The sequence below is a fragment of the Bicyclus anynana genome, chromosome 27, assembly GCF_947172395.1.
Source record: "Bicyclus anynana chromosome 27, ilBicAnyn1.1, whole genome shotgun sequence".
Lineage (NCBI taxonomy): Eukaryota > Metazoa > Arthropoda > Insecta > Lepidoptera > Nymphalidae > Bicyclus > Bicyclus anynana.
In genome coordinates this window covers 4931853-4954018 of record NC_069109.1, presented here as the reverse complement: position 1 = coordinate 4954018, position 22166 = coordinate 4931853, and the positions used below count along the sequence as shown (strand labels likewise).

General features: G+C 37.2%; 1 protein-coding gene across 1 annotated transcript in view; it reads left to right on the top strand.

The window, feature by feature from the left end:
• The first annotated feature begins 10412 nt into the window (after positions 1 to 10412).
• The window catches only part of LOC112053757 (cytoplasmic polyadenylation element-binding protein 2), a 71839-nt gene continuing 60085 nt past the window's right edge, over positions 10413 to 22166 (top strand). The window contains exon 1 of the mRNA XM_052890441.1: positions 10413 to 10684. Within this exon, the coding sequence (XP_052746401.1) occupies positions 10472 to 10684 (213 nt within the window). The 5' untranslated portion in view covers positions 10413 to 10471. The remainder of the gene's footprint in view (positions 10685 to 22166) is intronic.

The following is a 22166-nucleotide window of genomic DNA, read 5'->3' as shown; positions in this document are numbered from 1 at the left end:
GTCGAGCACGAATCTCCTCGTATAAAAGAGAGGGGTTAGACCAATAGTACACCACGCTGGCCAATGATAATTTTATACTATAGATGGTTACGTCCCTACAAAATCACTGCAAAAAGTGATCCGAATTTAGCTACACCACTGAGCGCACAAATGCACAATTATGTTTTTAATTCCATTATACATTATTTATGTATGTTGTATATATGAAAAATATTGAATGTGCAAGTCAAGGAAGGTCACAAGAGGAGAGGAAGGCCAAAGAAGAGATGGTTGGATTAAGGCAGAGGTCGTGTCCACTGGGATATCACGTCAGAGACGTGATATCCCAGTGGACATTATATATTATGTAATATAACTAGAATGTAATCACCATTAAATCATGACATTACGCTGCAAATACTAGTTTTTTTTTATTCTTTACAAGTTAGCCCTTGACTACAATCTCACTTGATGGTATCTTGTTAGGAGGAGGATGAAAATCCACACCCTTTCTGTTTCTACACAACGTCGTATCGGAACGCTAAATCGCTTGGCGGTACGTCTTTGTCGGTAGGGTGGTAACTAGTCACGGCCGAAGCCTACCACCAGCCAAAAATCATAAATAAATAAATAGTAATTGAAATAAATGAACTTTGCCTTTGTCTTTTATCGATAATTTAGCACATCCCTATGCTCATGTTATTGCCGGCTTACAACTGATAAAGAGCATTATAAAACTTATTAGTCATAGAATATATAATACCCACAGACTGTTCAATAGGTACCAATTACAAGCGTGTAATTAACTCTTATTTATTACTCTTCAATAACATTGCACCATAGATACCTACCAGGACAGTGCTTACGTCATATCTGATTAGTTTGTAGGCGGTGCCGAAATACAGTTCAAGAAATTGACGATCTATTGCTACAGCAGTACTTAATAAGGCTTGGCACCACAATCGATCAGTAGATAGCACAAGGCATTTTTCACTTTTTAGTGTACTTTGTCAACTACTACACTATATTGAAAAAGACCATGTCTAGTTAAGCCATATCTTAAAAGTGAAACATTTAATATTTCACAGCCCATCCCAGATCTTAAATACAAAGAATCATGAATCCATAAATAATCCTCTGAACCAACGAGGCTATTCATAATATAATATTATAACAAAAGTCAATTATGTAAAATCCGGCCGCTCAGAGATTGCGTTTCTGACACCTGTCAATGTCAATGACAGAGATAATGTCAATGAGATATTTAAATATCATTTATTAACCTTAATAACGAATAATAACACTAAAAATTTAATAATTATGCCGACTTACAATAAACATAGCCGTGATAGTCTAGTGGATATAACCTCTGCCTCCGATTCCGGAAGGTGTGGGTGGCCTGGACCTCCAACTTTTCAGTTATGTGCATTTTAAGTAATTAAATATCACGTGTCTCAAACGGTGAAGAAAAAACATCGCGAGGAAACCTGCATACCAGATAATTTTCTTAATTTTATGCGTGTGTGAAGTCTGCCAATCCGCATTGGGCCAGCGTGGTGGACTATTAGTCTAACCCCTCTCATTCAGAGAGTCTCAAGCTCAGCAGTGAGCGGAATATGGGTTGATAACAATAAACATCTTAATTTTGGGTGACATTGACAGGTGTTAAACGCAATCTCTGAGCAGCCGGACTTCAGTACTGTAAGCTCAAACAGGAAGCTCTGCGTTTACATATTCTTTGCCCCAGTTTCACGATTCTCTGTTGTAGCAGATACTTATCGCTAGTTCTTACATGATTATTACATGATTATTGATATTATAAAACATTTTATTATAACTATAGCAGACGCGCCCGACTTCGATTGTATAGTCATCATCACAACATAGTATAAAAAAGTCTCTTTCTCTGTCCCTATCTCCTTATATCCCTATGTATGCTTAAATCTTTAAAACTATGCAGCGGATTTTGATGCGGTTTTTTTTAATAGATAGAGTGATTGAAGAGGAAGGTTTATATGTATAACTAGCGACCCGCCCCGGCTTCGCACGGGTGCAATGCTGACACTAAATACACAGGAAAATCACACTAATATTATAAAGGCGAAAGTTTGTGTGTATGTTTGTTCCTCCTTTACGCTGCGGCTAATAAAGCGATTTGGCTGAAATTTGGAATGGTAATAGATTTTATTCTGGATTAACACATAGGCTACTTTCCGTCCTGGAAAAATCCATGGTTCCCGCGGAAATTGTGAAAAACTGAATTCCACGCGGACGAAGTCGCGCGCGTCCTCTAGTTACATAATATACTAATACTGAAATAGATACGCAACTCGCTATTTAACTTATAAGTTGCTTAATGCTCTCACATAGAGGGCGCTGCACGTCAAAGCGCGAAATTTTGGAATTTTTTTACTGTTGAAGTGACATAATCTATCACATAGGCCGTGATGGTCTATTTTTCAAATGTTTCATGACGTCACTCTACCAAATCCCTTAGATTACGGAGCGTTTGACAAAAATATTAGTTTTAACCTCAGACCAATTATTGTATCGGACCTGCCTCGTTAGACGTTACTTTTCTGACAAAGTATATGATCAACGATCTAATGCGATTATTAAAACTGCATCTATATAATCGATGTTTCATAGTTGTATTCGTGTTGTCGGTTAAAGAGCTCTGTAAAAGTACCTTTTTGTGTAATTGAATGGTGTAAAAAACGGGCATAAACTTCTAGTTTAGTATAAGATATATACCAAATCTAAGCTCGTTTTCCTCAGAAAATGACAGACAATTTTGTTCGTGACTATGAGTGCGATACAGGTCCTTCAATAATTGGTCTGAGGTTTTAACAATTAGTTTGACGTTTAGTACACGTTTCTGATACAGATAAATTTAAATTTTTTTCACCACAAACATAAATATTGATTTTTAAAAGAAATTCAATTATGATTTAATATTATTTTTTTACATTGTTCCTAACAGCGCCATCTCTTCGGGACTAATAGTACTATAATAGTTCCACCGACTTCTACTAGAAGGCGCTTTCTCAAATCTTTAGATTACGTACTAAGTATGATGTGGAAAATGTGTACGCTTATTTAGTAGAAGTTCCGCTAGATGGCATAAGTAGGTAAATCTTTACTAATATTATAAAGCTGAAGAGTTTGTTTGTTCGATTGAACGCGCTAATCTCAGGAACTACTGGACCGATTTGAAAAATTCTTTCAGTGTTAGATAGCCCATTTATCGAGGAAGGCCATATGTTATCCCCGTATTCCTACGGGAACGGGAACCACGCGGGTGACACCGCGCGGCGCCAGCTAGTTAACAATATTTTCATTATAACGGCGCTTAACTTATGGTCTAATAAAATAATAGTTCCACCGCCTTCCACAAGTTGGCGCTTTCTCATATCTTTAGATGAAAACTTTGACTATTTAGGATTGTATTTGTGGAAAATGTGTACTTTAATATAATGGAAATTCCGCTAGATGGCACAAGTAGACAAAGTTTTAAGACAATGATGTTTTAGACATAATTTAAATATATTTAGAGTAGGTATATTAGCGTTATTATGTTCTGTAATATTTTCACTGTTAAATTTATTACTTTTTTATTCATTTCATTATCGGTTACAGCCTGTATTTCAGTACTAGTGGACGCTCGCGATTTCGTCTGCGTGGAAATTAACGTAAACTTTCAACCCCTATACCACTTTAGGGGTTGAATTTAATTTTTTTTTTATTAAATTATATTTCGTATTTTTTATGATTTATGAACAAATTTTTAAAACTGTAACTCTAAAAATGAAGGACTTTCCACACAAACTTTCAACCCCTATTACCACGCCCTACTATTTTTATTTTAGTCTCATTTACCATTAAAGCAAAATTCATCTTATTCGGTTTAGCCGTGATAAGTTAACAGACTGACAAACAGACTTATCTACTTGGGCATCCTACTAATGTTATAAACGCGAAAGTTTGTATGGATGTATGTTTGAATGTTTGTTATTCTTTAACGCCGCTACTACTGATTTGGCTGAAATTTTACTTTAATAAAGATTTTACTCTGGATTAACAAATATTCCGAAAAAATCCATGGTTTTTTTTTGATTTCAGATTAGCGAAAAAACTGATGATTTTGATGATATGAATGTTTCTTACTCTTTCACGCCTCAACTACTGAACCGAATTTACTGAAAATTGGTATTGAGATATATTTTAACATGGATTAACACATAGGTTACTTTTTATCCCGGAAAAATCCATGGTTCCTGAGGGATTTGATGGTATACTGGCTATTGTAGGAACCAGGAGTATCTCTTTCTAAAAAGACTTTTGTATACGAATTCCGTATTATGTTGGTATCGTACTGAAACTTAATACAATCTCAACAGATAGTCCTAACCCTAGATTGTTAAATTATGTTCCTTTGAAATTTAAATAGTTGAAAAACTATAGCTTTTTGTAACCTACTTCAAAAAAAGGAGGAGGTTTTTCAATTCGACCGTGCAATATATTTTTTAATTGCAATAGTTGACACAAGAACATAAAAAAAAACATACATACAGCCGAACGTAGAACCTCCTCCTTTTTGGAAGTCGGTTAAAAATGTTCCTCTTGTGATAAACTGGAAATATATAAAGCTTAAGAGTTTGTTTGTTTGAACGCACTAATCTCAAGAACTACTGGTCCGATTTGAAAAATTCTTTCAGTGTTAGATAGCCCATTTATCGAGGAAGGCTATAGGTTATATATTATCCCCGTATTCATACAGGAACGGGAACCACGCGTATGAAACCGCGCGGCGTCAGCTATTTATAAATATTTGTAGATTCTGCGAAGGGTTGCTTTACTAGAAATATACCACTTACCATCAAATGGTTTATTTGTTTACTCCATTTATTACTGAAAAGCTTGTAAATTACACAGTAGGTATAAACTAACCTGTTGCTTTTACTGCAAAACAGTTGTAGGCCAAAATCTACCCCAATGCGGAATTTAGCAGATACTATATACCTTTCATGATTTAACTTTATACAGTGAAAACTCCTTAGTTGCAGTATCCGCATTTTCTATTTAGGGTTCCGTAGTTCACAAGAAACCTTTATAAATGACGAAGTTATAAACATTAAAAAAAACATACGCGTTGAATTAAGAAAATCCTTCTTTTTTTGAAATCGGTTAAGAAATTAACAATTCATTTATTTTATAATTTATCAACCCATATTCGGCTCACTGCTGAGCTCGAGTCCCCACTCAGAATGAGGAGTTTATAATTATTAAAGTATATAGGGGCACATAAGGGTAGATTGTCTATGGCATCAACTTAATCAATTAGGCTATATTTTATTACTGTACTAGCGGACGTCCGCAACTTCGTCCGCGAGGAAATCAATGTAAACTTTCAACCCCTATTTAACCACTTTAGGGGTTGAATTTTGAAAATTCTCGAATCACATTATATTTTGTATTTTTTTTTATAATTTATGAACAAATTTTTAAAACTGTAACTCTAAAAATGTAGGACTTTCCTAAAAACTTTCAACCCCTATTTTATCCGCTTCTGTTTTTATTTTGCGGTCAAAACTAGTAAATGATTTTAAACTTATATGAATGTTATTTTGTTGAGTCCCGTCGTGACCACGATCTATGCAACTGGGCCGAAATATCGACAATAAAAATCTCGTCGTTATATCGTGGTATGTACCCGTTTAAATAACATTCATAAAACTAGTAAAGTTTGCTCCAAGATCGCATTTACCATTATATTAAAATTCATTTCGATCGGCTTAGCCGATTAGCCGTGATAAGGTAACAGACAGACAGACAGAATTACTTTCGCATTTTTTATATATAAATTATTTTTTATTCTTTACAAGTTAGCCCTTTACTACAATCTCACCTGATGGTAAGTGATGATGTAATCTAAGATGGAAGCGGGCTAACTTGTTAGGAGGAGGATGAAAATCCACACTCCTTTCGATTTCTACACGACATCGTACCGGAACGCTAAATCGCTTGGCGGTACGTCTTTGTCGGTAGGGTGGTAATTAGCCACGCCCAAAGCCCTCCAGCTAGACCTGGACCAATTAAGAAAACCTCAATCGGCCCAGCCGGGGATCGAACCCAGGACTTCCGTCAAAAAGTAAGTATTCTACGGGAACGTGATCTACTCAGGGCTTTATCTAGTTTAATAGAACTAGGTATGTCCTAAATATAAACAGATTCATTTTCACCCCCCAAAAGGGCTAAGAGGGGATGGAATTCAGACGAAAGGGGTAAGGAATGAGGTCACGCAACTTTTTGCGTCAAAAGACAAGATAAGAAAAGATATTAATCCCAAATTTTGGTAATTTATCATGCCTGTCTGACCCAGTCGAGTTGTAGGGCGAATACACACTTTTGTATGTCTTTAGGCTATGGCCTAATACAATAAATATTCTTCTTCTATACATTTTTACTAATAAGACATCGCGCGGGGTTTCCCATGTGGTTCCTGTTCCCGTAGGAATACGGAGATAATATATAGCCTATAGCCTTCCTCGATAAATGGACTATCTAACACTGAAAGAATTTTACAAATCGGACCAGTAGTTCCTGAGATTAGCGCGTTCAAACAAACAAACAAACTAGAAAACAAACTCTTCAGCTTTATAACAATTATTAAGTAAAGATAAAGACAGTTTGTGGTGATCTCTCGATCTACTGAAACAATTTTAAAATATTTTTTATTACACATTTTCTCGTAGGTAAAGCGACGCTTGTATCACCAATTTCAATCTATACTAATATTGTAAAGCTGAAGAGTTTGTTTGTTTGTTTGTTTGATTGATTGAACGCGCTAATCTCAGGAACTACTGGTCCGATTTGAAGAAAATTCTTTCGGTGTTAGATACCCCATTTATCGAGGAAGGCTATAGGCTATATATTATCCCCGTACTCCTACGGGAACGGGAACCACGCGGGTGAAACCGCGCGGTGGCAGCTAGTATCTTAATGTATCTTACACACAAGTGCCGTAATGTAAAGAAAAAAGAAAAAAAATCACAAATATATATCTATACTTATAATAAATCTGTAGAGAGGTCAATTCTGTACATGAAATATATTTCCAAAATAACTATCAGGGGGTGATTAGTGATCGATACTGATGCCAAAAATGCAATCAACGAAATTTTTGTCTGTCTGTCTTTCTGTCTGTGTGTCTGTCTGTCTGTATGTTCTTTATAGAAACAAAAACTACTCGACGGATTTTAACGAAACTTGGTACAATTATTCTTCACACTCCTGGGCAGGTTATAGTATACTTTTCATCACGCTACGATCAACAGGAGCAGAGCAGTGAAGGGAAATGTTGGGAAAACGAGAGAAGTTACTCCATTTGTACAGCGATACTACTGTAAGGGCCGGATTAAAGAGGTCTAAAAGGGCGGTCGAAGTTGAAGTAAGAAATAAAAAAAACCAGCAAGCTTCACTAACTTTGACGTAAATAGTATAATATACGAAATTGAGATTCTTTGTAACAAATGTCATCCGGTGCTTACCTTTCGTGGATATCATACAGTAGGTAAATGGCTTTTATTAGTTAATTTGATGTCTATTTTAATAGATTGTTAATGAAGACCAAATTATTGAATAGGCCTTGAATAGTGAATATTGACGACCTCCGTGGCGCAGTGGTATGCGCGGTAGATTTACAAGACGGAGGTCCTGGGTTCGATCCCCGGCTGGGCCGATTGAGATTTTCTTAATTGGGCCAGGTCTGGCTGCTGGGAGGCTTTGGCCGTGGCTAGTTACCACCTTACCGACAAAAACGTACTAAGCGATTTAGCGTTCCGGTACGATGTAGTGTAGAAACCGAAAAGGGGTGTGGATTTTCATCCTCCTCCTAACAAGTTAGCCCGCTTCCATCTTAGATTACATCATCACTTACTTAGGTGAGATTGTAGTCAAGGGCTAACTTGTGAAAAACAAAAAAAAAACTAGCAGCTTTTAAAATAAATGAATCTAACTCAGACTAATTAGATAAAGACCTGCCTCGCAAGACATTATTTTTCTGTCAAAGTATATGATCAACGATCTTATGCGATTATAAACACTGTCTCTAAAGAATCGATGTTTCATAGTTTACCATCGTGTCCGTCGGTTAAAAACCTCCGTAAAAATACCTTTTTGTGTAGTTAAATGGTGTAAAAAACGAACAAAAACTGCTAGTTTAGTATAAGATATGTATGAAATCTGAGCTCGTTTTCCTTAGAAAATGTCAGAAAATTTTGTAAATAAATTCATGAACAAAATTTTCTGCGTGAATGGGTGCGATACAGGTCCTTCTATAATTGGTCTGAGGAATCTAATGATCAAAAATGAATATCACATGGATAGGATTTTATTGTTATTTATGTAAGTAAGTATGTAGGAGGCCTATACCCAAAACTGGGTGTTCCAATAACAAAATAAAAAACACTGACATAAATATTGGATAGAAGCAGGCGTTACTTTGCGGAAGTTCATCATGATTATATAATGATTTATTTATTTTGCCACCCTCCGCATAAGCCGACGAACTCATGCGACAACGTCACCCAGGTCCTGAGAGAGATGTTGACTCTACCACATGCTTTGCAGGTCCTTATCCTCAGGAGATGTTAACTCTACCACGTGCTTTGCAATTGCACGTTGTAGAGTCAACATCTCCTGAGGATGCTCCGGTTTCGGGGTGAAACGTACGTAGAGAGTATTTTGTCGGACCTGGGTGACGTTGTCGCATGGGTTCGCCGAATTTTCGCGGATGATAGCAAAATAAATAAATCATTATATAAGCTATTATTATTAATAAGTAGGTAAGTTGTAAAGTTATAAAAACTCCTGTTACGCTGCATGACGTAAAGTTACTTAATTCTTTGGTTACTTGTGAATTGTGACGTCACACTGGCAATACTGCACAGCGGGGCCACGGCTTTGCGATTTTCACGAAATTAACACCGAATTATGTCAAGATTTTTAAAGATTACGCAAAGTCATGAATCTTTAATCCTACTAATATTATAAACGCAAAAGTTTGTATGTATGTTTAGATGTTTGTTACTCTTTAACGCCGCTACTACTGAACCGATTTGGCTGAAATTTGGAATGAAAATAGATTTAGGATTAACACATAGGGTACTTTTTATCCCAATTTTACGATTCACGAGATTTACGAGAACCTAATGATTTTGATGGTATGAGTGTTTGTTACTCTTCCACGCCTCGACTACTGAACCGATTTAGCTGAAATTTGGTATTGAGATATATTATAGCATGGATTAACACATAGGCTACTTTTTATCCAGAACACACACTTTTTATCCACAAATTCCTGGATTTTTCCATGGTTTTTTCCATGGTTCCCGAGGGATTTGTGAAAAAATTAAATCCACGCGGACAAAGTCGCGGGTGTCCGCTAGTAAATATATAAAAATAATAAAAATTGCAATGACTTTGTCTTCATCTAAAAGATAATTTTATGCCATTTGTATTAAAATAGGATTTTGGGCGTATTCACAACGGGCCGTATTATTCCTTTTATTTTTTTTTAAATAAATAAATAAACAAACAGAATTACTGTCAAATTTATAATATTAGTTTGTATAGGTATATTTATTAGCGATGTCAGTATGACATTACGTAACAGCGGACCTTTCCTATTTCCATTATTTAGAATGTGGTAGTACATTTTCACTTTTCCACTTACACCGTAGCTATCCGCTACGCTGGTTATAACGTGGCCCGATTTTACTACCCGCTGCGGTCATGGCTCTACGCCACCCGCTCCACTGGCCGTCGCATTCTCACTTTACACGTACCGTAACTGTCCTCATGTACATTGTAGCCACACTTCAATATCCACGGGGTCGTGGCCCAACGTTACCCGCGCCTCCCGTGGCCTACGTAGCAGTATTCTTACTTTTTTACGTACCGTAGCAGTCTGCTACGCTCGTTATACTATGGCCCCACTTCACTATCCGCTGTGGTCATGGCCTGTTATTAATGGCTCTAGGTTGTCTGCAACGCTCGTTATAACGTAGTCTCACATGACTACCCGCTGCGTTTGTGACCCTACCTTACACACTCCGCTAGTGGTATACGTCGCACCCACTTTTTTACTCCACTGCGTTCGTTATACCGTGGCCCCATTTTTATACCCGCTGCGGTCGTGGCCCGTCACCACCCGCTCCGCTCGTGGCATACATCGCACCCACTGTTGCACTCCGCTGCGCTCGCTATACCGTGGCCCCACTTTTCTATCCGCCGCGGTCGTGGCATCACCACCCGCCCCGCTCGTGGCCTACGTCGCAGTGTATACCCAATGCAGGCACAAGCTCTAGATCCTCACAAGGGGAGCAGCCCACCAATGGCCGCCTTGCCTGCGCGCGCACGCATCGACCCGAACGATAAGCCTTATCGTCAGTCGAGAGCCGACCGCCGTGCGGGTCGGACGTATGCTCGGATGGGAGAGCTCCAATACCCCGGCGCGCCAAGCGTCGACGATGAGAGGCAGTATCGCGCACCCTTCCGCAGGGCGCCGCAGTACAGGTGGGGGGCGCCGCAGCCTCAGCAGCCCTCGGCCTTCGCCCCGTGGAGGCGGGCCCCCGCGCCGCCACGACCCCCTGACTACAGGCGCAGTGTCTCGTACCCTGGCAAACCCGAGGAGCCTTACCAGGTTAGCCAGTGATACTATTTGCTGTAATCCCATAATAAAAACACGTTTTTATACTTTCCTTGGGAACCCTAAAACCCATTCAGTTTGATGTTACATTGTGTAAAGTATATACTGTTAGTGACACTAAAAATGAATATAGATTTTCTTTACTTTACTATGAAATACAAGTAAAGAAAGAAAAGAAAAATGTTAATTTTATAATTGGACGTATTACAACCTTTTCCCTAATGTAGAGTCATATATCTCAACTAAGTATGTAATAAGTATGTAAAAATAATAACCCATGTAATAAAATCATCAAAACACAAATCTGTTATGTATTTAATAATAATTAATGTATTTTATCCGAATAAGAAGAAAATTTAACCACATATGCGTGAAAATTCCACGATGCCTAGTAAGTGCAAAGCAAATTCTTTAGTCGACGCATTAAAACCCAATCTGTTATGTTCTTAACAAAAATTAAATGTAGTTTCATTCGAATATAAAGAAAATTCATCCCCATATGTGAAAATTCCTCGATGTGTGCAAAGAAATTCTGTGATAAGTCGTGAAAATTTCATATATTTTTAACCCCAGTAGGTAAATGAGATGTAAATTTCATAAATAAATCGTGAAAATTTTTCATATATCAGCAACCTTTACATACGTCTGCAAAATAATTGTGTTATTTCATGCGAATGGCAGGAAAATTGACACGCATTCGTCGTGAAAACACCATGTTTTTCCACAACCAAGCTAGCTAGGTACACCGCTATGGATGAACGATATTATGGCGTGAATACTTGTGACGTTTTCTATGGAAAAGTAAGCAAATTACATAAAATTTCATATATCACCAACCTTTTTTGAACTCCAGAAGGTATGTGTAAGGAAAATTTCATAAATAAATCGTGAAAAATACAAATATCGTCAGCTTTTTCAATCAAATACATACCTCTGCAAAATAATCGTGTTATTTATAATGGTGAAAATTCATTATTATTTCATCTAATATTAAACACATCATACTATGTGTGTATATTTACCGAAATAACATGAATTTTACTGTATTTTTTTTAACTGTAATGAAGAAAGGATTAATTTAATGCTTGCATCGTGAAATATATACGTTTTTCAGGCGTTTGCAACTATTATGAAATTTATTAAGCACATTTTATTGATTTTTTTTCTAATAAATTAATTTTAAAGTGTAGTCTAATAACTTCATATTTTCCAAGTGTTTGTAATTAATCTGCAAGAATACATCTTGTACTGTTTATTGGTAGAATAAGAATAACTCTGGTTACGCCTAACGTCAGAAACTGAGACATAATTTCTAGTTTTTTTTTTCTGTTTTCATATGCAAATACGTTAAAACGTTCAAAGTTTTCCAAAAAGCCATAACAGATATGTGAAAAATCACCTAGGTAAGAAAATCTATCAATGCAAAACTATGCTATTGGGAGATATTTCTGAGGAAAACGGTTCTTGTAGCTCTTGCACAAAAAGCAAGCTTTTTCTCAGTTTTCACGTATTTCAGTGCATATTTAACGGATTTTTGGGGAAAAATCACTAAATATGTGAATTTATTAATCTAAAACTGGAATAATTATGTGTTGGAATATATTTTTAAGAAACTAGTTCTTGAGGATTTTCCTCAATTTCCATGTAGAAAAATTGTATAAATTCGGTCACAGTTTTTCGAAAAGCCCTATATTTAACATCTATCAAGCAAAAACCATATCATAATATGTGATGGAAATTATTTTTGAGGAAAATAGTTCTTATAACAAGTTTTTCCTAAGTTTTCACGTCTTTTAACCTGTATTAAACAAAATTACACGGCAAGTACATCTATCAGTGAAAAAGTGAGCCATATTTTTAAGGTTTTCCACAGTTTTCACGTATAATAGTAAGTTTTCAGTTACAATACATCTGAAATATCACCAAGGGAAGAAAATGTATTAAACTGTGCCTTATTTCCTATTGGGATATTTAGAAAAACAGTTCTTGTAGCGAGTTTTTTCCTCTGTTTTCCATTTATATTTAAAAAGTATTTGTGCAAAATTAAAGGTTAGGTACATCTGTCAATCTAAAACTGTGCTAAATTACTTGTTGAAACATAATTTTGAGGAAAAATGATGTATTATCTCAGTTTTCGTGTAAAACACTGCGTTTTTCGGTGGTTTTCCGTGAGTTTTCCGTTAGAATACAGATTAAACTCGCCACCTCGCTGCAACCATATGATTTTGACGCGTCACAATTGATTTTCCTACGCCCTACAACGTAGCCGGCTTGTATACTCGTAAAACTAGCTATTACTCTCGTAGAGTTCGTAGCTACAGTTTAGTAGGGGAGCTCATGATGCTAGATGTGTATTTACTTGAGCGTCGGGTCCTGTTGGAAAATTAGATGATTTTATTTTTATTTAGTGACAAGATAGCCCTTGATTATGACGATGCAATATAAGATTTTAGCGAGTATACTTTTTTTTTTAATTCATTACAAGTTAGCCCTTGACTACAATCTCATCTGATGGTAAGTGATGATGCAACCTAAGATGGAAGCTGGCTTACTTATTAGGAGTAGGACGAAAATCCACACCCCTTTCGGTTTCTACACGACATCATACCGGAACGCTAAATCATAGAGACTGTCATATGGGTAGAATTTTGTACCTCTTTCAACTAAGTTTGACGGCCTACGTGGCGCAGATGTCCTGCGTTCGAATCCGGCTTAGCCGGTTTTCTTAATTTGTCCAGGTCTGGCTGGCTTCGGCCGTGGCTATCGGCACAGACGTACCGTCAAGCGATTTAGCGTTCCGGTACGATCATCAGGCGATGCTTCTGCGCTCCCTCAAACCCCTAGTGACGCGGCTGAGCTTCCATTAGGGTCCCATTTACTCAAAATACTGGTCATTGAATAAAAAATCATCTAATCCCTAGCAAAGTTCTCAGAATATATTGACTACTAGCGGACCCGGTCAAGCTTCGTTTTGACATAGGTGCACTCTTTCTCTATCCCTACTCTACCCTTCTATACCTCTACCCCTACCCTACCCCTACCGTCTGACTCTTAAACGTTTGTATGGGAAATAGAAAAGGGCAGTTTTTAGGGTTTTCCCGGAAATTATTTGATTTTTTCTCACCTTTTAAACCTTCCCTATACCTCCACGAACATTTGAAGACCAAGATTAGATAAATCCGTTCAGCCGTTCTCGAGTTTTAGCGAGACTAACGAACAGCGATTCATTTTTATATATACAAATACAGAAGATATACTCCAGCCTTTCTAGATGAATACTGTTTACCAACAAAGAAATTAGAAATGAAGGTAGAAAACGAATGTCATTTCAAAACTTATTTATTTTTAATTATGTATGGTTTGTTTATAAAATGGTATATATAAAAAAAATACAACCGACTTCAAAACCTTAAAACGTACCCACTAAACTAAAAAGCGAAAAATAACATCATAATATGTTCTACCTGCTGATCAGTATGAAGACGGTGCTAAGCCGGTGATGTATTAATTCAAGCCATGTGAGAATATATCTTGCAGACAGTGTTGTTTCATGTGGTCCTGTCAGAAATGGCTCCAGGCGTCTGGAGTAATCGGTGTACATAAAAAAAAAATACCGACCGAATTGAGAACCTCCTCCTTTTTGAAGTCGGTTAATTAACCATATCTAATTGTTCTAAGCTTATTAAGAAATTTATTTTCATTAATTTAAGAACAAGTTAATTATAATTATTATTAGGTGTGAAATGACTAGTGATTTATACCCTCATTTTTAATTTGTCTGTTGGTAATCATCATATCAGCCGATGGACGTCCACTGCAGGACATAGGCCTTTTATAGGGACTTCCAAACATCACGATACTGAGCCGCCTGCATCCAGCGAATCCCTGCGACTCGCTTTATGTCGTCAGTCCACCTGGTGGGTGGTCGGCCAACACTGCGCTTACTAGTGCGGGGTCGCCATTCCAGCGCTTTGGGACCCCAACGTCCATCGGCTCTTCGAACTATGTGCCCCGCCCATTGCCACTTCAGCTTCGCAACTCGTCGAGCTATGTCGGTGACTTTGGTTCTTCTGCGGATCTCCTCATTTCTGATTCGATCACGCAGAGATACTCCTAACATAGCTCGTTCCATCGCTCGCTGTGTGACTCTGAGCCTTCTTATGAGGCCCATAGTTAGCGACCAAGTCTCGGAACCATAGGTCATCACTTGCAACACGCATGTTGGTAATACTCATCAAGAAAGGCTGTAGTATATATAGTGATAATATGTATGTGGACACGTGCCTTATATTACACGGTTTGCTGAACACATTAGTGGCTGTACACGTGTTTAGTGCAGAGGACATTTTGTTGTGTTTTTTTCATGTTGACTGCAATTAAAAAAAACAATCTCACCTGAGTTTAATAGGGAGTCGAAGAGGATGTCTTTTTTACAATGTATGTCCATTTCCATTTTGACGGCCGCGTGGCGCAGTGGATAGTGACCCTGCTTTCTGCATCCACGGCCGTGGGTTCGATTCCCTCAACTGGAAAATATTTGTGTGATCAGCATGGGTGTTTTCCAGTGTCTGTGTGTATTTATACATTATATAAGTATTTATATGTAGTATATAATTGTATATGAATATTATAATATCAACTATCTTAGCACCCATAACACAAGCTCTGTATGCTTACTTTGGGGCTAGATAGTGATGTGTATTGTTTAAGTATATTTATTTATTTATTTATTTTATTTCCATGGCACGCCCTTTGACATCTATATGTATCTAAGGGCATGTACAGCCCAAACAGCTGACCGGTTTTTGACATATGAGGTGTCATTGAGTTCGTTAGAACTGTGGTACTGTATCGGTGAAGGAAAACATCGTGAGGAAACCTGCATACCAGAGAATTATCTTAATTCTCTGCGTGTGTGAAGTCTGCCAATCCGCATTGGGCCAGCGTGGTGGACTACTGGCCTAACCCCTCATTCTGAGAGGAGACTCGAGCTCAGCAGTGAGCCGAATATGGGTTGATGACTTATGACGTACGTACGTGGTAGTGACATAGGCTATATAAATTTTCAAAAGTTGGAGGTGCATGCCCCGGACCGGATTCGAACACACACCCTCCGGAATCGGAGGCATTTTTCATTTCATCATCATCATTAAAAAATGGGGGGGGGGGGGGGGTGTAATTTTTTTTTTTTTACTTTAACCTAATAATAAGGTTAGATAATGATGACTGAGCTTAAAAAGGACTGAGCCGTGATAGCCCAATGGATATGACCTCTGCCTCCGATTCCGGAGGGTGTTGGTTCCAATCCGGTCCGGTTCACCTCCAACTTTTCAGTTGTGTGCATTTTAAGAAATTAAATATCACGTGTCTCAAAGGGTGAAGGAAAATATCGTGAGGAAACCTGCACACCAGAGAATTTTTTAAATTCTCTGCCTTAATTTTCTTAAGGTACTAGAGATCAAGGTAATAGAGATCAAGTCGTAATAATCCTCGTGTTGCAAAGTCGGTTAAAAAAGCTGTTATGTCAGCAGACAAGGCACCGATCGATGTGTTCCTACTCGTATATGAATGTAGGTCATTAAGCTGGGTCGAGCTGGCGGTATACAAGGTTAATCCCACCAACTAACCACACCATGTAGATTACTAGACTCGCTGACGACTGCGGCTTCGTCTGCGTTGCAAACATCTAGTAGTCATCATTATCAACCCATATTATTAGGTTAAAGTAAAAAAAAACTTACCCCCCCCCCCTTTTCATTTAATTTCAATTTAAATCAAAAATATTTTGCTGTATTATATATTTATATCTGATTAAATTCTTATGTAACCGCATGCGGTGACAAACATTGGTATTTCATTATTTGCCTATAAGAAAGTATTTGTATACCTATATTATTAGGGTAAAGTAAAAAACTTTTCATTTTCGGGCGCCATTTTGAAAATGTATTGTTTTCCTTCACTGTTTGAGACACGTGATATTTAATTTATTAAAATGCACACAACTGAAAAGTTGGAGGTGCATGGCCCGGACTGGATTTCGAATCCGGTATATGTATATATACCTAATTTTTTAATTCCAAAACTCATAACTCGACATTGTAGACAATACTTAGGTATTATCTAATATTATAAAGCTGAAGCGTTTGTTTGTTTGATTGAACGCGATAATCTCAGGAACTACTGGTCCGATATGAAAAATTCTTTCACTGTTAGATAGCCCATTTATTGAGGAAGGCTATAGACCATATATTATCCCTGTATTCCTACGGGAACGGGAACCACGCGGGTGAAACCGCGCGGCGTCTACTAGTGTGTATATGTAATATGTATAAAATATCTATACTATACAATATCTATATTATAAAGCTGACGAGTTTGTTTGTTTGAACGCGCTAATCTCAGGAACTACTGGTCCGATTTGAAAAATTCTTTCAGTGTTAGATAGCCCATTTATCGAGGAAGGTTATAAGCTATATATTATTGTCGTATTTCTACTGGAACGGGAACCACGCGGGTGAAACCGCGCGGCGTCTACTAGTCATATAAAACAGAAACAATAACTCAAACAGCGATATCGTAGTTGAAAGAATGCTTGCAAACATCGATTGTTCTTTCATTGTGTTTGTTTGGCTGCTTCCTGTGAGACGGACGAGTGAATGTTGTGAGAATTGCATCTTGAGAAATTATTAAAAGAAAGAAAGAAAGAAAGAAATATCTTTTTTTTAGGTAGTGCCGCATATTACAAAATTATTATTTATTTTTTACCCGACTGCAAGAAGGGTTATGTTTTTCGCGCGTATCTTGTATGTATGTATGTATGTAATATTCTTTATTACCTCATAACTTCCAAACCACTGAACGGATTTACGTAATTAGGATATCGTTAGATTTGTCTCAATAACCTTAGATATTGGATAGAATGATTTTCTTCTACATTATTTAATAGGTCCCGACTGTTTTCTAATTGCTTTCTACACTTCTGGACTGGGCTTGTTTTTTTTCTTTTCAGTTTTTTTATACTTTATGCAGTCGGGTTTTTTTATTTGTTTAATTAATTTATTTTATTCTTTACAAGTTAGCCCTTGACTACAATCTCACCTGTTGGTAAGTGATGATGCAATCTAAGATGGAAGCGGGCTTGTTAAGAGGAGGATGAAAATCCACACCCGTTTCGGTTTCTACAGGACATCGTGCCGGAACTCTAAATCGCTTGCCGGTACGTGTTTGTCGGTAGGGTAGTAACTAGCCACGGCCGAAGCCTCCAACCAGCTACACCTGGACCAATTAAGGAAACCTCAATCCACGCTCGACTGTGGTCAAAACCGCAACCGAAAGTGTGAATTTTTCATCCTCCTCCTAACAAAGTGAAATTGTAGTCATGGGCTAACTTGTAAACAAATAAAAAGATTATTATTAGCAGATATTTTGTCTATTATTTTTACGAGATTTGTCGTTGGTCGCTTGTTTGGCCTACAGGACTTTAAATACGATAGTTTTTACTTATAGTTAAAATTAAAAGTATATTCTACAAGCACCTAAGGCGCCTGCAATCTCTAGCTGTGAAGTGATCTTTTATCTTATCTGGAACGTTATCTATCTTTATCTACGTATATGCGTAATAAAATTGAGAAATTTCGTCTGAGAATGGGGTATTCGAAGTTTCTGTTCAATGACATTGAATACTTAATTTAATTTTTTAAATACTATCGAACGCCTTGATAGATAGATAGATAGATATTCTTTACATAGGTACACACCACAAGGACAAATACAATTGAAATAAAAACATATTAAGAAGAGATCAGCATACAAAAGGCGGCCTTATCGCTAAGTAGCGATTTCTTCCAGGCAACCTTCGGTTTAGGAAAACTTAAGGACATCAGAACTTGATGTAAACTTTCGACTACTATTTCACCCCCCTTCTATTTATATTTTGGCATGTTATAATTAATAATAAATAGTCCAATAATCATTTTACAAAACTATAGCTCGAAAAATGAACGGTTTATGTTAAAAAATATTCAACCCCTTTTTTAATCCTATAGGGGTAGAATTCGTATAATCTTGAATTACATTATTTTTACTTTCATTTATTTTTACTTAAAAAATATTTTTGGTTTCAGTATCGATTAAATAATGCCCTCCAACAAAAATTTTCAAAATATCTTAAATGTACAGAATGGGGATGATGACTAGGTTTGAATATATAGATTTTTATGATACGTTCGGGTAAATAAGGTCAATGTTAACTAATTTATACATAAAAAGCAAAGATTGTCTGGATGAAAAATCTTTTATCGTAATTAGATGAAAATTCATATAGTTTTAGCTTCCTTACATTAAATGTGTCATTTATTAATAAAGAATTTATTAGTAATTTTGTTTGAACGCCCATACAAATCTAACGATCATTTGTACCTACGACGTCATTAGTTCGTACCATTTTGTATGGGGGTGTTTTTCAGGGATCTGTGGTCCGCAAATCTGACCCTTTAAATCCCTGTAGCTCCGAAAGTAAAGATCGCAGATACCCTGTTACTTTTACAAAATTGCTTTACTATTAGCATACTCTTAATTTTTAAACAATTTAAAAAACTGTCATTATCCCTAATGTGAACATAGTCGTAAAATTAAAACTGTATTAGTTTGTTTGGGAAACTCCGCGACATCTTTTCGTCCGAAATTCGAAGACGTAAGTCTTCGAACAGTGCGTGTTGCCAGGTCCTAGTCCTAACCTAGTTATCATTCCCTTTCTAATTTACACCATCATCATCATCATCATCATATCAGCCGATGGACGTCCGCTGCAGGACATAGGCCTTTTGTAGGGACTTCCAAACATCACGATACTGAGCCGCCTGCATCCAGCGAATCCCTGCGACTCGCTTGATGTCGTCAGTCCACCTGGTGGGGGGTCGGCCAACACTGCGCTTACTAGTGCGGGGTCGCCATTCCAGCACTTTGGGACATTGGTCCATCGGCTCTTCGAACTATGTGCCCCGCCCATTGCCACTTCAGCTTCGCAACTCGTTGAGCTATGTCTGTGACTTTGGATCTTCTGCGGATCTCCTCATTTCTGATTCGATCACGCAGAGATACTTCTAACATAGCTCGTTCCATCGCCCGCTGTGTGACTCTGAGCCTTCTTATGAGGCCCATAGTTAGCGACCAAGTCTCGGAACCATAGGTCATCACTGGCAACACGCACTGTTCGAAGACTTTTGTCTTCAGGCACTGAGGAATTTCGGACGAAAAGAAGTTTCCCGAATGCAGCCCAGCCGAGTTGGATTCGACGGTTCACCTCCTTCTGGAAATTGGACCTACCTGCTACAGCTTTCTAGTAGTAATAGCCTCTGCGCTAAACCGCGGACGGACGGACGGACATGACGAAACTATAAGGGTTCCTTGTGGACTACGGAACCCTAAAAACCGGTACCTATCGTTCATAAATGAGTGTATGAATACAAAATTACGAGGAGGTAACTGTTAATTAATTATTACGCTGTGAATTTATAACGCAAACAAACGAATGAATATAAGTTGGCTTTAAAACAGCTGTTAATTATTTATTTATTAAGCATAGAATAAAGAATGATCCGGAATGAGTCTTTACAAGCAGCGTGGTGAAGCCGATGAAACCCATAAAAAATAACAAACGTAACACGCGTCTCCTTGACATTCTTGACAAAAATGTTTAAGCGACTTCAAAAAAAGGAGGAGGTTATCAATTCGTCGGAATCTTTTTTTTTTATGTATGTTCACCGATTATTTGTAATTTGTATTTCAAAATTTAACACTTACAGCATATTACGTAAATTAATTTTATCATATCATCTACTTAGTCGAGGTTACTACACCATTGATGAGTTCCTCAATGATAAAGATGCTTGGAGGCCATTGGATCAGCTTCCACCTTCACACAGGAAGTAAAACTATAAGAAATTGTAATGTTGTCATCAATTGTAAATTATAATACTGTATGACTTTTTCAAAAGAGCAACTGTTGAGTTTCTTGCCGGTATCTTCTCAGCAGAACCTGCCTTCCGAACCGGTGGTAGAATCTTTACAAATAGTCAACTGACGTGTCAAAAGTGCTTGTAAACTGAGCCTACTTGAAATAAATTTGAATTTGACTGAATTTTGAATTTGATTTTAATATAATAATCAGTAACTACCAATAATAAATACTCCATCTTATTTTTGTAAACAGTTTTCAATATATTTAAAAACATAAGACGCCATTTTTTTTAATAATATTGAAAGTTACTTGCGACGCTACGTGTCGTACTGACTCGAGAATGTATTCGTTTTTGAATTTTGTATTTTGTATTTGGAACGGCTACTACACCGTCGTAATCCGTACGCTCTATCTGCCTATTATTCTTTAATCTGTGTTATTGCGTACCTTGTAAATTATGAATAGACCTAATTCTCTGTTATAGTATAATACAGTAGCAGACACCCCGCAGTTTCCCCTACGTAGTTCCCGTTCCCTTGAGAATATAGGGATAAAACAGCCTATGACACGTGCAAATATTTTTATTTTTTACAAGTTCCTCCTCATAACAAGTTAGTCTATTTCTATCTTAGATTGCATCGACACTTACCATCAGGTGAGATTGTAGTCAAGGGCTAACTTTTGTATAATAAAAAAATCTAACGATCATATTCCAAGAATAAAAAATGTCCCTATTTGATGCCCTTCAGTAGCAACATTCGAAAAACACTGTTAAGGAGCGCGCAGCGCGTCGGTACGATATGGATAAAATTCGAAGCGCAAGCGAGACGCCGAATTATGACTTTCACGTGAGTGAAAAGCACGGAGCGATTGACGTGAGCGCCAAAACCATTTTTACCTAATTGCAAGTAAATTAAACAACATAACGAACAACAAAATGGCCATGTTCAAGATATATACCTAATTTTCTATACAAAACAAAAATTTAAGAAAATAAGTTTGCTTTTCCTGAGATTGAAAGCAAAATGTGAGCAAAACATGTATTTTTCAAAAAAATAAACTATCGAGAAAAGTTTTACAAATTGTGTATTTTGTATAGTCATAACGAAGCTAACACTTTGAAATATCATTTACCCAAATATCAGGCTCCTAACTTTTCCGGAATCTGAGATCTAGAACCATTTGTAACCACCAAATTACATATTGCACACTCTTAAAGATAAAACTTCAAGATTTTCTAGAATACTAGCTGACGCCGCGCGTTTCACCGGCGTGGTCCCCGTTCCCGTAAGAATACGGAGATAATGTAAAGCCTTCTCGATAGATGGGCTATCTAACACTGAAAGAATTTTTCCAATCGGACCATTAGTTCCTGAGTTCAAACAAACAAACTCTTCAGCTTTATATTATTAGTAGGTATATATGAGCAGTAAGCCTCAGCATTAATTCTCATAATGTTTCATTTTTATTCATGTTCCCCGTATTTTAAGTCTATTACCTTATCCTTATACTCAAATG